The 17,018-nt window shown below is 38.9% G+C and overlaps 1 protein-coding gene across 2 annotated transcripts in view; it reads right to left on the bottom strand.

Annotated features, from left to right (window-relative positions):
* FAM114A1 (family with sequence similarity 114 member A1) overlaps window positions 1–17,018 on the bottom strand; it is a gene marked incomplete at both ends in the record, with an annotated part of 32,674 nt that extends 15,656 nt beyond the window's left edge. For both annotated transcript variants that reach the window (XM_084266999.1, XM_084266998.1), the window contains 6 exons: window positions 362–514; window positions 2,252–2,386; window positions 4,073–4,176; window positions 4,317–4,430; window positions 15,174–15,261; window positions 16,677–17,018. In XM_084266999.1, the coding sequence (XP_084123125.1) occupies window positions 362–514; window positions 2,252–2,386; window positions 4,073–4,176; window positions 4,317–4,430; window positions 15,174–15,261; window positions 16,677–17,018 (936 nt within the window). The remainder of the gene's footprint in view (window positions 1–361; window positions 515–2,251; window positions 2,387–4,072; window positions 4,177–4,316; window positions 4,431–15,173; window positions 15,262–16,676) is intronic.

Raw genomic sequence — 17,018 nt, 5'->3', positions numbered from 1 at the left:
GAATTAATTCAGGTCTGGAATTGCTGAATGTAACTATCAGTGCCTGATACAAAACTGAAAGACATCAAGCCCGTTTCAAATTCTGAAAAGACATCTGTACAGTGTCACAAGCTGATAGATGGTCCTAACAAAAATAACCTTCAGTAGCAAAGTTATTTAGTTTGAGTTAATCTTGGAGTTACATTTTACATGTATTGAGATGGATTTCCTGAAGCCCAGGACTGGCCCATGGGACCAATCCAGCTTTCTCTGAAGTTAATGAAAAATTTGCTGTTCATTTCACATGCACCTGCAGAGCAAAAAGAATGTAAAGAACAATTTTTTACCAACCATTTTGATTTATGCTGTCTGCATACTGTACCTGGGCTTCACTTTCATTTGACAGGATTTCCAGAGCTTCAAGATGAGACAAACCTTGGAACTCATCAAAAAGTAGCCCATAATGTGCTGTTCTTTCAACTGTGACTTGCTGGGCCCGCCTCTGTTTCTCTTTCTCTTTAGCTTCTCGCAACAGCTGCAAAAATATACATCATTCCTGTGGTTTTATTGGTAGTGCTGTTGGTATGACAGATTTTATTAATTTCTGCTTGCCTAGGAAGTAGTAATAACATTTGGGACTGTGTCACACCTGCAGAGCTGAAATTCTAAAGCTGAAATATCTACTTTTTGATAAACTTCTCTAATAAAATATTTAAGTAGTACTCTAAGTGTGATTTTCCCCACAGTAATTGCTAACCATCTTTTAAAAAAAACCCCAAAACAAAACAATGAACAAATAATCTTGCCTATGTTCTCCAAAGCAGTGTCAGCTATGGATGCCATATAACAATTTTAACCACCAATTACAATGAAAGAAAAATTAAAAGGACTATTTAATGCACAGCCTTAAAAAGTCATGCAATTTGTTCCACTGACAGTAAAATGGCAAGAATACTATTTTCAGGACCTACATACCTACTTGCAACTAAATAATGCAGCTACACAATTATTTCCTATAAAATATTTTTAGCAGACACTAAAGTCAGTTTTATGGGGCAGTAGGACTCAAATAAGAGATTGGCCTAATAAGGTCTGACTTCTACCAAAGGTGGGGCAGAACCACACTCTATATCCTTGGCAACATTTTGGAGTGATCTTGTATACACCTTTATTAATGTGTAAGAAGGACAGAATAGTGAATAGAATAGGATCTTCTATTCCTTCTTTCTATTCCTGGGAAGAAACGGCCTCTCATGAATTTGCTACAGTAAAGCTGGTAAATGAATCTGCATTTTATGTCACATAAAAGCCTCTGAATACAGGTGAGATCTTGCCTCTTAAACTATTGCATCATTCAAAACTTTTACAATATTGTCTTCACTTACTCATGTGTTAGAAAAGACTTATGAGGGCAGATTTTTCAGTCTCCACCTTCAAAACATCACTCACAAAGTTTTATGTACAAATCACCAAAAGGGAGACACTGTGTTATGTGACCCAGGAGAACTATTTCTGTCACTTTCTGCCTCAGATTTTATATGTGAATTCATGAGGTATTCTCAAAAGCTCAGTTTAACCATGTGGGTCTTAACAAGAGTTTTTGGCCAATTATCATTCTGTTTGCACTTACAATGACCAACACTGAAGACAAAACATCTTATTAAACTAAAACTACTTTACTCCTCTCTAGGAGGAAGTAAACGGGTAGTAACATTAAAGGTTTTTTTCTACGCCTATTGATTTCCACAGCCTCCCTACACAGTGCCTGGAGAGCTAAAATAATTTTGTACTTCTGTTTTCATCATGACTCTGAACTTCTAAAAGTATGAGTCATGACTGTTTAAGGGTACCACTAGTTTAGACAGACATTACAATGCAACTTTTCACAGCTTTAATTCCTAATGAAACATCTTGCACATTCCAGTATTAGTCATTTCCAAGGGAAGCATTTATGCTGGAATATTCCTATCTACATTTCTTAAAAGTGGCCAACAATTTGATTCTGTCTCCAGAATGTAATGATTCATCACCATATATACTATGTTATAAAAATCAGCTATTGTACATGTGATTATGCAGAAAAGATGATTTGTCATAATCTTTTCCGGATCTGTGAAGAAAAGAAAGTGGAGCAAATATAAAGCAGAGTATTTACTTCCATAAGCCTAGCCAATATCTATTGCAATAAATAAAGCCTCTCCCTGAGGCATCCGAAATTCTTGAAAAACAACCTGAAACTGCATTGTCAGAGCTCTATTTAAATAAATCCAACCTGAGATAGAGAAACTGTTCTTTCCATCAGTGTTTTGGTTCTCTTAAATCCAGGATCGCTTTCTGCAAGGACATTCATGGTTGTCTTCCCAATAAATTCCAAAGCATCCAAGCCTCCAGATAATACACTTTTCCCCTGTATAAAATAATGCAATGTGGTTATTTTCTTTTCACTTTATGCTACTATGGACTGTAAAGAGTATTGCTTTTGCCAACACCCTCTTTGAATATTCAGGTCCCTAGATTTTCTATGCTTTACTTAACAACAGGATTGATATATTTATGAAATTATGTTACTTTGTTCAGAATACCTTTTCAGAAAGAAAAAATGAACTATACAAATATTTCTAGTTAATTAAAAGACTCACACTGGATGAAATGTAACACCTGTTCCAATAAAAAAAAATCATGAATAATACCACCAAAGTGGCATCTAGCTTGTGGGAATATCTATTTTAGATATTAATAACATGGATCAAAATCCATCATGAGCAGGATGACCCTGCCTTATCTTGAGATGACTCTGCAACTGTCTATTGAAATACAGTTGTTCACCCTGTGCCTCTGTATTAGCATTAGCCTTCACTCACAATGTTTCATGTACAATGAAGAAGAATTTGCACTGGCTAAAGATTTCCACTTCAATCTGCTTTATGCATCTGTCAGATACTCACATGCTGATGTAACCTGATATCTAATGGAAAACCATACTAAAATCTCAATGGCAATACAGGCAACTTACTGAGACCTTAAGTTATTCTTTTTGTTTGGTAACTTTGATCAATGTGGTATAGCAGCCTCTCTAGATTTGCATAAGAGCACATTTCTCTTATCTGAAAAACTTATGCAATGCTCAGGCAATCTTACTGGTGTCCAGCTCCCAGAAGCCCTACCATGCTTATAGCAACATTCTCAGGAAGAGTCTATATGAATCTCCCTCTGCTCTCATAATCTTTGATATCAGAGTGATGAGTCAGAGTGCACTGGATATGCACTAAAAAAGAATTGCTACTTTGTAAAACACGCTCAATGGGGAATCAGTCTCCTATGCTTTTTTTAGCTGGTGCTTATAAAGTCTTTTCACTTCAAGGGAAACACCATGCTGAAAAGCTCAGAGGAAAGCATTTGCTATGGTAATAGTCTGTAAAAAACTTGGGGAAGAAGATGACAGAAAAATTGATTTGGAAACAGTATGGCACAGGATTTTGCAAAACCTGAAACACAGAAAACCAGAAAAGAATGAAGTGCAGCACACAGAAAATACATGGAGTGTGTAATAGGAAAGAACCGTGGACAGAAGATTTTGCCTCACCAAGTCTGCAATTGGACCACCCTCCGGCAAGGCTAGTATGAAATGAGAGACTAGATAGAGAGGTGAAGGTAAGGGCCAGGGACTAACAATACAGAGTTTAGTAAAAGCCTTCAAATAAGCAAATGGGGCATTTTCTTATCTGCTTTCAAAAACGGTAACCAATCTTATCATACTTTCTCTGGAAGTAAAAAAAACCCAAAAAAGATGATGGTACTACAGTTACTAAAAAAACCCTTTTCTCAAGAATTTGCAGAATTCTATATAGTTTAGGAGAAGACTATAGGAAACTGGTGCCAAAGTAGTAACTTACTTGTGTTTGACTTTTTTTAATTTTAAAATCTGATACAGTTGTTATGCTATGGAAAAGACTCTCAATAGCCTCACATCAGGACTGTTTTTACAAAGGCCCACAACTTAATAAAGGACCTGTTACATGTGACCTACTGTGAAGTTGCACCTAAAAGTTACAAAGAATACAAAAGAGCAGAGAGGCCAGCTAAAATGACTCACAGTGTTCTGTACAGCATTAGTGATGGCTGACAACATGCCGCGAGATCCAGATGAAGGAGAAGGAACATTCTGGAAAGAGCTTTGGTCCAGAGAATCTTCTGCTTCTAACAAAAGGAGGAAAAAAAAGCAAGCTACAGCACACTTTGAAGTCACAAATTACAGTAATCTGGGTTCTGTGATCAAAATCTTAAAATTCTATAAGTTGAACTAATTTGGCAGTGTCAGAGAGTTTTGTCCAACTTACGTATAATGGGTGTTTCAGCTGCAGGAGGCTCTGCTGTTTCCGAAGACACTGAACTTGCATTATGAATTCCTAGGGTAGTGCCTGCTTTTTCCTTTACTGCTGTTATCCCATGACCTGTGGCAGAAGCATCTTTTAGATTATATAATTTGATAATTTAATTACTAACAGCGCATGGTATTCTTACACCCCATGAAAGGTAACAATCAGAATAACTATTAAACTTACCTCAGTTGTTTACTATTTCACTTCTTCCATTATATCCAGTACATTAACTGACTAGAAATTATAAAGCTGAAATATAATGCAAATGACACTGGATCTGACACTTCTTTCAGTGGCACATGGAGGTTTAGTTCCCATTTTGAAATGCTAACTATTCTATTACAATCAGTTTACACAGAAATTGGTGGTCCTTTTAATGCCACAGGATTTGGCCTTACCCAGTCTTCAGAAGTCAAGAACAATTAACCCACAATTAATGGACTGTGGGTGACTGCAGGGCTGAGGTAAGGAATCTGGCCTTCAGTCTACTGCATAGGCGCTATGTTAGGTAAAAGTACTTTAGGAATACTGACCCACATCCTCCAAGTTATTTCAGGATTTAAGCATCCCAGTTGCTCATTTGAAGTAAAACTCTAAAGTGTCTCTCCTCAAAGCTGCTATTAAAATATAATTTGTAAAGTCTATTGTTGCCAGATGACAGAGTTATTGTTCCATTGGTGGCTGATCTCCTAACGGATATTTTACCACCTTTACCTGGTGGTAAATTACAGTGATTCCCTAACTCTCTGTTCTAGTAAAATGGTCTAGTTTAATGTAGAGCATATGTGTTATCAGTGTTTTTTTCTGAATAATTCTGATATAACAGGATTGCTTTGCAGCTTTTCTACACAGAGTTTATTTACACTAGCAGATCCTATGGACTGGTAATATCCCGCTATAGAATAAGGTGGGATTGCCTGGTAGTCAGCAAAAGGAGGCAGCAGCTTCCTAATAAAAAAGACTACTCCCAAATTGTCTGCCAATTCTGCTTCTGGGTATACCCATAAGTATGTTCATGATACGTTTCTGATGCAGCTAGCACATCTTCCTTAGCTGGAAGTTTCTGCACATCAGCAGAGACACAGTAAGTAAACAACCAACTAGGTGAGCAATATTTGTTTCTTTCCAACACAAAATGAGGTCTTCAGTGACCCTGCTTTATTTTTCTTGCACATTACACCTTTCCTGCATCTCACATAAAGCTGATCACTTCTAATAATACACATCTGCCTAACTGCTTAGGAGACGTATCACTGCCAATTTCATACTTGTTTGCTTTGTTACCCTAAACTGAATTGTAAATAAATAAATGATTTCAGAAAAGCCATTAATACAGATGCTCAGGCAGACACCTAGACATCTAAGGCATGAACTCAAGCATAACAATCCATTAAATGCTGTCTGTACTTTCCCAGAATCAGGTAGGTGCACTTTCTATTACAAAAGTTCAAAGCATCTTTTCTGAGTTTAACTACAGCAAAACAGCCCATCATTTTCCAGTGCTCTGCAGTGTTCTTAATATACATATACATTGTGTGTGTGTGTAGTCATAGAAATATGGTTTTGAACATTTGCTTAAAGATAGTTGCAGCAAAACCATTTCAGTTGGAGCAGGAAGAAGGAAAGTTTGGATTTATGACTCTGATTTCCAGGTGAATTTCCAGCAGCACATCAGCTGCTCTATGAGTTCAACAATAAATATACTCTAGAAAACATATGTGAAGCAGCACTACTACACATACAAGAAAACTGGAGTATCAGGAGGTAAACACAAAGAAAAGATGTCCCTTAAGGAAAAGATGAGCAGAAACAATTTTCTATGTGACAGCATAAACTGCATGGGGTCCTGATGTTTTATACTGAAACAGAGAGACTAGGCAGGTAAATGCTTTTAGCTGCCTAAAGAAAATATGACCTTTGTCTGTTTTATCTCATGCCTTATAGAATGCAGCAGTACATGCAACTGTACAGGGCATACCAGGTTATGCACCACAGTGATTTAGTCATTGCTGGGTAACTTCTTGCCTTTCGCAAAACCTGTTCCAGCGCAGGTACTGAGGGGCAGCGTACGACTGTCTAATCCCAACCTCCTGCTCATTTCCAGTGGCTCAATGACAGTATTAGCATGAATAGATTCTGCAGCCATTTACTTACTCTACAAATTTCTGGGACGTGCTTAAACTACTATGAATTGTGCTTTTAAATTAATGTACTAAGATACTCCAGTTCACCTTTCCTTTCCATTTCTCCTGCTCACAATGGTTTAAATGAGCAGAAGAGTTCTATTATTTCTATTGACGAAATTTTTCTCAAGGACTTAACTTTAGAACTGAGCCCATGAAAAGCCTAATTCAAAGCTCAGCAGCCCTGGTGACTGTGACACAGATATTCTTTATGTCAGCGCTGGGCAGCACGGGGCTCACTCCTCCTAATGCACACACCGTAACGAGTTTGTTACACAGCTTCTATCCAGGGCATATATGTACATTCATGATATATGTTTGTTCATAGAGTTTCCAAGGAATGGTGAGTTTTTCCAATATGAGAACTCATTATCACCCACCTACCCCACCACGATACTCTCTCTCTGTGGGCTTCAAAGACATTTGTTGGTGTTTACTTAGTTTACTCCGCTTCATTAGGGTCCTTTTTGGTGAGCTTTAGCTTTCGTCTTGCTAACAAAGCCACGGAGCTGGGTCTGCAGGCTTGAGGCCCCTCTTGTTCTTTCTCCCTCTTTATAACTCCTTTACAACGCACACAAGGTGCTAACACTGTGGTCCTTCAGGCAGAACTTTGCACGTCCTTTACATAGTTTGTTGCTGGCCAACTAATATTTACCATGTTCCCCACTTCAGGACAAAATATTATTGTCTTGTAATCATACAAAAAATTAACTATGAACATTGAGCAAAACTTTACTTTTGACGGTTCATGAGTTATGAATTTCCAGATTAATTTCCCAGCTTTTTTTTTTCTGTATCTAAACTTGAGGGTTTTTCTTTTTTTTCTTTTTTTTTACATTCTGTAATCTAGTTCTCACACTTTTGCAGGTAAGCTTATGCCTCCAAGAAAAGGAGGCACACAGTTGCTGTTCTGATATTTGCAGACTTACAAGAGGCAGTCTTTCCAGGGCAGTGGTTACACATACTAGAATGATAAGAAAAATGTTTCAGGTCAGCTAGGAGCAGTTTTGCTGAACTAATCTGTATGGCATGTATGTTTGCCTACAACAAAACCAGATGAGATCAGAAGACCACACCTGAAGCAAGTCAGCACTGTTAGATACACATACATGCACAAACACTGCAAAGAACATGTTACTTTGAAAATTAAAATGACTATTTGTAGTTTCAAAAGGCATAGAAACAAGAGATGAGCCTACGTTTTAGAGAGGTGTGCTGCTTTTGTTGCAGTGGGTGTGGTAATGCAGCTGAGCTGGTATTGTAAACCTGGGAACATCTCAGATGCCTCCATTTATTCATCTGTAACAGCAGAGACAGAAAAGCTGTGCAATGAGTATTGTTAACCACTTGCTTTTTTAAGAAAGCATGCATTTTTTTCCAGCATTGTTGCTTTTGTTTTTCTTGCCTACATGATTTCTTTTCTTTCTATTGGCTAGCAATCTCAGCAGAATACTGTTGTTCCTCTTGCTAGGTGGACTCTCTCTCATACAAAAAAGACGATTTTGCAAGCGCTGTCTAAAAATGTGGCCTGCCTTTTGAGATTGTCTGATCTGCCCAAGGCCGGATTACAGCACTCGCAAACGCTTGAGTCAGATCCATCCCACTTCACTTCAGGCTTTCTTATCTTCCACCTCCCAGCTTTGCAGCTTTGGATTCCCTGCAGAGCTGAAAGAGCCCAACACACACCTCTGGAGAGCAGTTCAGTTCAGCATGTCCCAAACCTAAACCATTCTCTGCAGGAATCGCTGTCCCTTGTCAATTTAGCAGTCCCAGACGAGACTCCCTGCTTCAGTGGTACAGGTAGGGAAGGTGAGTTTGAGATTTTGTCCCTGGCTACCACAGTCTTATCACCTGTGTTGCACCATGGGGACATTTCTGATGAACAACCAATCAAATTTCATTCTAATAAAATGAATGGAGTTTCGTGTAGTTCAAGCTAAAGATGAAGATTGAGGCCTTACATTAGCATCTGACACTGACTGAGAAACCTAAAGATAGCTTGGGTGGGAATCACTCCACTATATGAAGTATATAGGTAAGTGGAAAAGCCAGCTGTGGTCTGGTTTTGTGTACCAAAAAAGTGGGTCCCCATTGTGCTCACTGTGAGGCTGTCCTATTAGCACTCCACCCCCTTCAAAGCTTTACGAAAATTCTCTTCCTTGTAGCTAAAAACACAGGCTAGATTCTGGTATTACCTATGCTATTCAGTCTGTAAATCAGGAATAACTGCAATTAAGACAGTGAATGAGAATAGTTTCAGATCTCATTGCAACGGTAAAAGGTTTTAATAACAGCAATAGGCACAAAGGCCATTACAACAGATTATTGGCTCTCAACCTCTTCTAGATCATAAACCCATGTGAAAAGAAAATGCGACTGGCATCCCCAAAAGCACATCCGCAATTTCCCCCCATCAGATACCTGTATTCAATATTCTGAAAAAGGGGGAGCTGTGAAAAAGGGGTTTGCTGCTACAGCAGCTGTAATGTGTTCTTTACAAAACAGTTGTGACCACCATTTGATTTCAGCCACAAAACAGTTTTTCCTTAATTAGCTGAATTTATACAGTGGGGGTGGGGGTAAAGTCTTCTGAAGAAATTAACTGTCCTTTTTGTGACTACATAAAACATAAGCATCACATCCAGCTTTTGTTTTTTTTTTAAAATCTCATTCTTTCACAACAGGGAAATAATCTGTAGAGAATGGAAAATAAATCTATATAATTTCAATACTTTAGTTTCACATTTTCTGAAGCATTTCTGTTTCTGTTTCACACAGACTTCAATCTGAGGTATGCAACGCAGAACATTACACGTACCTATGTGTAATAATATCCGAGCTCATGAACGCAGTGAGGTCACAGCTGACATTTCATGTTGTCATAGTGAGTGACAAGAAAAGGTTTGCAGCATACCAAGGAGAACTGTGGGTGTCTGATATTTCCATGTGCCATTCTAGTAGGTGAAGAATTAGATGAGGAAGATACACAAGCACAAAATAATCAAGGCAGCAGAATATTGATTGCAAGCAATGGATGAGAGAGATGCATTAAGGAGCCTTATAGTATGAGAAAGAGACCACATAAATTAAATATCTGGGTTCCTATGTTTTAGTCATTACTTTCATTGAGTAAAAGGTAAAAACCTACAAACTCACATGGAGGGAAGCACATGCATACAGCACGACAGAGAGCAGACTTAGACTGGAAATGCAGCTTAAAGCTAACTAACTGAAACACCTTGCGAATGCCAAAATTAATCCATGCAAGACAACAGAACACATGAAAGGCAAGGCTTGTAGGAAAAGGTAGTAATTTTTCATTAAGCTAGCAGATAGCTTAGTTGGAAAAAACCCAATTGGGGAAGCTTTCAAGCATACAAGTGGTTTCTACAACCAGAAGTCACCAGCTTCAAGTATAGACCGCAAAGATATTTTGGCTCACTTAAGCCTTTTGGATAAAAGGTTTGCTGCTGCAGCTAAGATGACCTAATAGCTTCTTGGTGCTGGAATGGGAAGTTCTGCTCCTTCCATGTTCCCTTTGTCCCTACTGCTTGTCCTGGCACTTACCTCAGTGAGTTGGTTCAGGGAACTAAAGAGGCAGAAAATAAATTTTTTCTTTCCTGTAGAGTTATTCTTATGTCAGTAACTTCCTGAACTGGGCTACCAGAAGCTCTGAGGAGCAGTGACCAAAGGAGGAGGAAGAAACAAGGAAATGTAAGGAAAAGAACAGTGCAGGACTGCACATTTCAGTGGCTGCTAGCCATTAGAGTGGCTTAGCTGCATTGCGGACCCACTGTGATAAGCAGAGTTTTACCAACACTGTTACTAAAACACTGGACGGTGTCACAACTGACTTACTAAAAGGAAAAAAAAAAAAGAAAAATCTTCACCTTACTGGGGCAGATTCAATAACTTTCTTAGTGTGACATCTAGTGTCAGGCAGTCAGCATGGTTCAGGCGGCGACTGCTGCTAATCCAAACGCGTTACAGACTGCTCTGTAGAGGAGCATCACATCTGCCTTGTGTCAGGGACCTTGATCCAAATAATTCCAAACTCCGTTCAAAGACAACAGACATTATTTAAAATACAAACCCACCACCAAAACAATCGCTGACTATCTGTGCACAGTTAAAGAGAGATAAAATAGAAACTATAAGGAAACTACCTTATTAGAAACTAAAATCAGCTATACTAAACCAATTATAGCCATGCAATAAAAACACTAATCTGTTTGGGAGCTCTAAATCAGAGCTTGAAGGATAATGAAACTGAGATGCTGGGAATAACCATTCAGCTCCATCTTAAAGAGAAAGAATCTAAGTAATAATTTTTTTACAGTAAGAATGATCATTCACTGGGACAACCTCCCCTGGTGTGTGGCAGAGTTCCCACTGCTGGAGGTTTTCAAGATGTGACTGGACAAGGTGCTAGATTATCTCATCTAGGCACCATTTCCCACAAAAGTCTGGACTAAAAGATCTTTTGAGGTCTCTTCCAGCCAGGGCTGTTCTATGCTATTTGTTAAATTTAGGCCTTTAAGATACAATCTAGCCCATCTCAAACTGTTTTTGCTATTTTTATAGAGCACAATTTTGAAGAAAGACGTAAGGAATAGTAAATATTTGTCATGCTTAACCACACAAGCAGCTGTGTTGTACAAAGATAATGACAAAGCAACAGAAAAATCACATACTGAAGGTGTTGCTGATAAGTCTGATTCAAAAAAGCAGCTTAACTTACATCATTTGCTACACTGAGGAATAAGCAACACTAGAATGGACTGGATCATGGCAAACCTATGTTCTGATGTGGAATAGGAGATGAAGTATAGGTTGAACTGCTCAGATACTAAATGGAGTAACTTGAAGGGGAACAATAAATATTTAATAAAAAGAGAGGTCAGAGAAATTACCAATAGCTTTTTTTTTTTTCCCCTCTCTCTGACTCCTGCTAGGAATTATCATCCTGAAGTAGTATATGGCATATGCAGTCTCACATCTGTCTGCGACAGACAGTAAGTACTTTGCAGGATCAAGCATGAATTTCCATAACAAACAACTAGGAAATAAACCCTCTATATCAGGAGCGTAAACTATTACCTGCTGCACTGATTTCCTGGAGCAAATCTAAGACTGTGTGGTCTTCCAAGGTACCTTGAGTTCAGTGAACTATATTATAATGTTTGATTTAGCATCCCAGGTATAATGTCATAGAAAATAAATTTAAACGTTGTCCTAAAGATTTAGGATCCAATATAAGACACAGGATACCATGCAAGGAAAAATTCACAACAGGCGAAGTATCTGACTATGGGATAGAAGAATGTGTATTTGATATCTGCTTAATTCAAGGTCTATTTAATAAATTCATGGAGAAAAGTTATATCCAAAATTATTAGGTAGCAATATGGGAACTCAGTGCTGCCCTGATCCCAGGGCCAGGAAGTCTAAGTTATAGATTCCAGGAAACAGGAACAGAAAACCAGGGAAAGTGCTGCTTTACACACATCTAGTTTTAGGCTCTTTCCCGGTTGCTCTTGGTCACTGCCAGAAACTAGATAGTAGATGGGCCTTTCAGTGTGCCATAGTGCGATCGTTCTCATGAAAAATTAAAATTACTTTAACATTTCCTTTTTTTGTTTTCTGCATGTGAATGTTCCTTTGCACCTTGACCTGTTCCAACTGTGTTCATGGTGATGATACACCTATTCAAAACAGACAATGTCACACAATCTGACCAAGTCAGGCTGCCTAGACAACAAACTTTTTCATACATTTACACTCTGTGTAAATCATGAAGTTCAACAGAGACAAGTGTAAGGTCTTAACCTTGGAAAACGTAATCCAGGAGTGCAGCACAGGCTGGGATCTACCTGGCTGGAGAGCAGGTCCTGGGGCTCCTGGTAGACAACAAGCTCAGTGTGAGTGAACAGTGTGCTGCAGTGGCAAAGCAAGCCAACATGATGCTGGGTTGCATCAACAAGGGCATCGCCAGTAAAGATAAAGAAGTCATTACCCCACTCTACGGAGCACTTGTCAGGCCGCACCTGGAATAGTGTTCAGTTTTCACCCCAGGCTGGAAAGGTTTCCAGAGAAAGGCCACCAGGATGATCACAGCACTGAGAAGCCTATGAGGAAGCTGTATGAGGAAAGGCTGAGAGAACTGGGTTTGTTCAGCCTTGAGAAAAGAAGGTTTTGGGAAGACCTTGTCACCATGTTCCAGTACTTAGACAGGGGCTACAAACAAGATGGAGACTCCTTTTTTACAAGGAGTCACATGGAAAAGATGAAGGGTAATGGGTACAAGTTACCCCCAGGAGATCCAACTGGACACAAGGAAAAATGTTTCCCAATGAGAACAATCAGCCATTGGAATAATCGCCCTGGGGAAGTAGTGGATTTCCCAACATTGGACACTTTTAAGATGTATTGGATTATGTGCTGGCCCACCTTGTCTAGACCTTGTTTTTGTCTAGATGGAGCTTTTGCCAGGAAAGGTTGGACCAGCTGATCCTTGAGGTCCCTTCCAGCCTGGCATTCTATGATGCTGGTACAGTCAGATAGTATGTTAAGAAGCCAGTATCAATTAAGCATGACTTTTAATGTATATGAGCCAAGATATTAGATGACCTATATAAAAATGAAATCACAACATTAAAAAGTGCATGGAAATCCACAGAGATGCAATGCTTGCAGCAGGTTTTATAGACAAAAAACAACAAACAGCTGTAAAAAGGTATGAAAGAAGAGATACAACACACGTTCTTGTTTGTGTCCCAAACTTTTTCTAACAGCATTCAGCAATTTCAGGCAAGGTCACGTCAGCTGGGCAAGAAAATATCTATGGCCATACTGCCTCACAGAAAACATATACAGTTTGTGACTCTGAGGTAACTGCATAGTGAAGCCAAGTCTCCTAAGCAACAGAAGACTGTGAGATTGCCACTGCAAGCCTGCAAGAGCAGTAACTGTTTGATAACAAATAATCTTGTTACTCACAAACAACATTAGAATGCAATATGAATATGACTATCTCAGAGGCAAAAACTGAATGACGTGAAAGATTTCTGTTCCAAGAAACCATCACTGCAGCTATGAAAGTGAACCGAAGAATTAATCAGGATTACAATTCCAACTGTTCAACAGTAAAATTACTTTTATGCACATAAATTTTCTTCTTTAATTGTTTACACTAAGCCAAATTCTTTTCAGAATGCTGCTGTTATGATGGTCTGAGAATGTAGGAGTGGCAAGGCTTGTGGAAGTCTGTGAAAGCAGTACCCTTTTTTAGGAAAACTGGCAAATTTTTGGACATAGAGGCCCTTCTTCAAGTCTGAAAGAGAAACACTAAACTTTAAGGTTAAATACAAGGTGAGAACACTTATGCAGTTCCATAGACAGTCAAGCCGCCCTTGTCCTCATCGGCATGTTCTGTGTGTTCCAATTGTTTCCCACTCAGTGGTGTTTGGGTGATCAAATGGCGAGCCAGGATTAGGGCATCTACAAACTGATCCAGATGAAGATTCAGCTCTTACTTCATCTTTGCTTTTCAAAATTGGTCCCATGGGCCAGCTCCCCATATCACTACAAGAAGGTTACTCTTAGCATAAGAGAAGGAAGAAATACACTGCTGGGTCAGCGCAATTTAAGGGCATCTTAGAAACCCATCCTGAGTTTAATGAGATATTGGTTGGACTGTCTGAAAGAAAAGGTACTTATGAAGCCTTGAGTGTGGGTGTTAGTGAAAAAAAAAAACCCAAACAAAAAGATAGGGAAAGTTCCCTCCTCCTCTGAGAAACAGACAAAAATAATTTATTGGCCATGGAACAGGAACAGGGCAGGATAAGGAAGAGAATTATCTAGCCTTATAGGGTATCATAAACCCAGTATTTCTGCTTAATCCATTATTTTTTAGTAGCTAACAATTTAAATTCCTAAGTTCATTTTGAAGGTGTTTGTGAATCTTTTGAGAACTGATTAGTTAACTGTTTAGTAGTGGTTCTGTGAGAAATTTTTTCCCACTGGTACCCAGTTTTTCACATGATTTGGTTTTTGTCTATGAGAGATTTCAATGTGTTTGCCTAAAGTCTTCACAAGGACATGTGGTAGTGACATATTATCAGAAATGAGAGTGCAGGGAGAGAGAGTTCAGGGTCTATGATTTCCTGTGTTGTGGTACTCTCTGAATTCTGCTGTGAGAGTTTAACAGTTTCACTGTGTGTCAATGAAAACTGGATTGATTTACAAGAAGTGAATTCATATTGTCCAGATAGAAGTCGTGGTGTGTAGAGCACAAACATGTGCACATGGATCTGGGTTGGAGTGCTTTGACTTCAAAAACCACAAGCCTTTGGCTGATAGTAATTCTATCAGATTACATACCCTGTGTGAAGAAGCCACAATGACATAATTCACTAACTTTACAAACAAACCTGGTACCTTGTCCATAATCTGACCTGAAGAAATAATTTAGTTAAGGAAGGTGCTTTCTCCTATTCAAAAAAAACACCCATGATATCCAGGCATACCAGAACAAAACTGCCTACGAATCTTTAAGAGACAACATTAATGTGTCTAGGGACTTGTTAAAATTATGATTTATTTCCACATACTTTGCTGATTGAACACTTACCCACTGTGGCAGAAGCTGATGACAGGAGAGACTTTCCCCAGGTACCCCAAGCTCCCCATCTACTCGCTTTAGATGAGGCATCTGTGTCCTATAAGGAGAAAAACATTATGCCACTGTATGAAATTCATGTTTTCCAAAGGCAGGAGGAAACACAACCCATCAGGCAACAAAATACCAGAAAAAAATGGTTGTGCCATTGCTTTCAAGGGTCTACAATCTGAAAATAGTCACTCTGTAAGAAATTAGTTGGCTTCCCTAATCATGGTGATGCCTCCTGAAGAATGATTCTCAAGAGACAAAGAGAACATACAGAGAAATAACCCAGAATGATGACTGACAAAATCTTCGCTATCAGCTCCTCTGACAAAGGCTTAAGCTTTTCTACAAAAAGTAGTCCTTGCATGAAAGGTATCATTCTTTCCCCCTGGAGGAAACCAAGGTCATCAACCTCCCTCTGATGTTTGTGAAACTGATCATTTGGCTGTTTCAATATGAAGTCAGGTATGCTAATAACAACTGCCTTCTGGAGTGGATTAAACTAGCCTTGCAGGCTTGGACTGAAAGGCTCCATAAAGGGTTCTGTATGCTCTACTGCAGAGTGTAACTTCTAGTTGAAGGACTAACTGTAATACCTGTTTGGGAAGGTGCCCACCTTTTATATTAGTGTGTGGTATTAAGCAATTAACAGCATTATGTATTTAAATCATATTAAGAAACCGTTGTCTCAAAAAAGTATTCAGTAACACGTCGTCCCTAAACAACCAACTCAAAACCAAAAGCTGAAGTATCCCAAGACAGCTCTGCATTGTGCAGCATATAGATTCCCTATCACCTCGTTTGAGGTAGGTCATCGAGCCCAGCCCCCATGTATTGATGTCTGAAAAATTTTCAGTGGAGATGAGAACATCTTGAGCTATGTCACATGTATTGGCCATGGATGCTGCACAGACCATAAAAAAAACCCCTGGCTTTCTTAGTTTTCTTTTCTTAACTTCCTGCAATTACTCACAGGATTCTCAAAGGTTTGTGGATCACAAATCCAAAACTCCAGGTTGTTTCACTGAGCCTTATGAAACATACAGTTGTTGTAAAGTCGATGACTTGAAAATTAGGAAGTACAAGATTCAGTGCTGCACATGCAACTTAAATTTTGTCCTCTTCTAGGTTCTTTCTGTGAACTGAATGAAGCAGATTTGTACAGACCACCAGATAACAAAATCACAGGAGTATTATATCTATACAAAACGGACCAGATTCTTAATAAGATTTAGGCTCTGGTATAGTTTTACTGCCACCAAGATAGAAAGACCAATTAAATATCATACTGGCAAAGAGAAATTCAACTGTTCCTAGTTTCCAAAAGTTTGATGTTGCTATTTGACTTATTTTATTCCCATGTAGGTTCTCTGGCTTTTGTGAAAAGTAGTATGTAGGTTAAACAAAATGCTGTCCTTGCAAAGAAGGGAGAGGCAGGATTTTATGGAAAAAGAAAATATTCCTTACTGGACTGCTTTTTTCATGCGATGTTTCTTCAGATTCAGGTTCTGTGTCAAGGCTTACGGTCTCACTGCACTCAGTGGGAATGTCTTCAGTTGCCTCTCCACTAGCAGGCAGACTTTCAATTATTTTTTCAGTCAAAGGGTTTTCGTTAATTAATATGTCTCCTTCCTGTCCATTTCTGGCACTCTGAGTGTCCTGTCCATGTTCATCTTGAGAAGACTCATGCAAGATCTCAGCTTCCACGAGGTGTGGTACTGACTCACGATGCAGTACCTCACCGCTGGGCGTTTCCATTAGTTCAGGTTTTTCTTCAGATGGGCTGGCATCACAAATGTCTTCAGACAT

This window comes from Gallinula chloropus (genome assembly GCF_964237585.1).
Source record: "Gallinula chloropus genome assembly, chromosome: 7".
NCBI lineage: Eukaryota > Metazoa > Chordata > Aves > Gruiformes > Rallidae > Gallinula > Gallinula chloropus.
The sequence above is the reverse complement of the archived record's forward strand: the minus strand, read 5'-3'. Positions and strand labels throughout refer to the sequence as shown.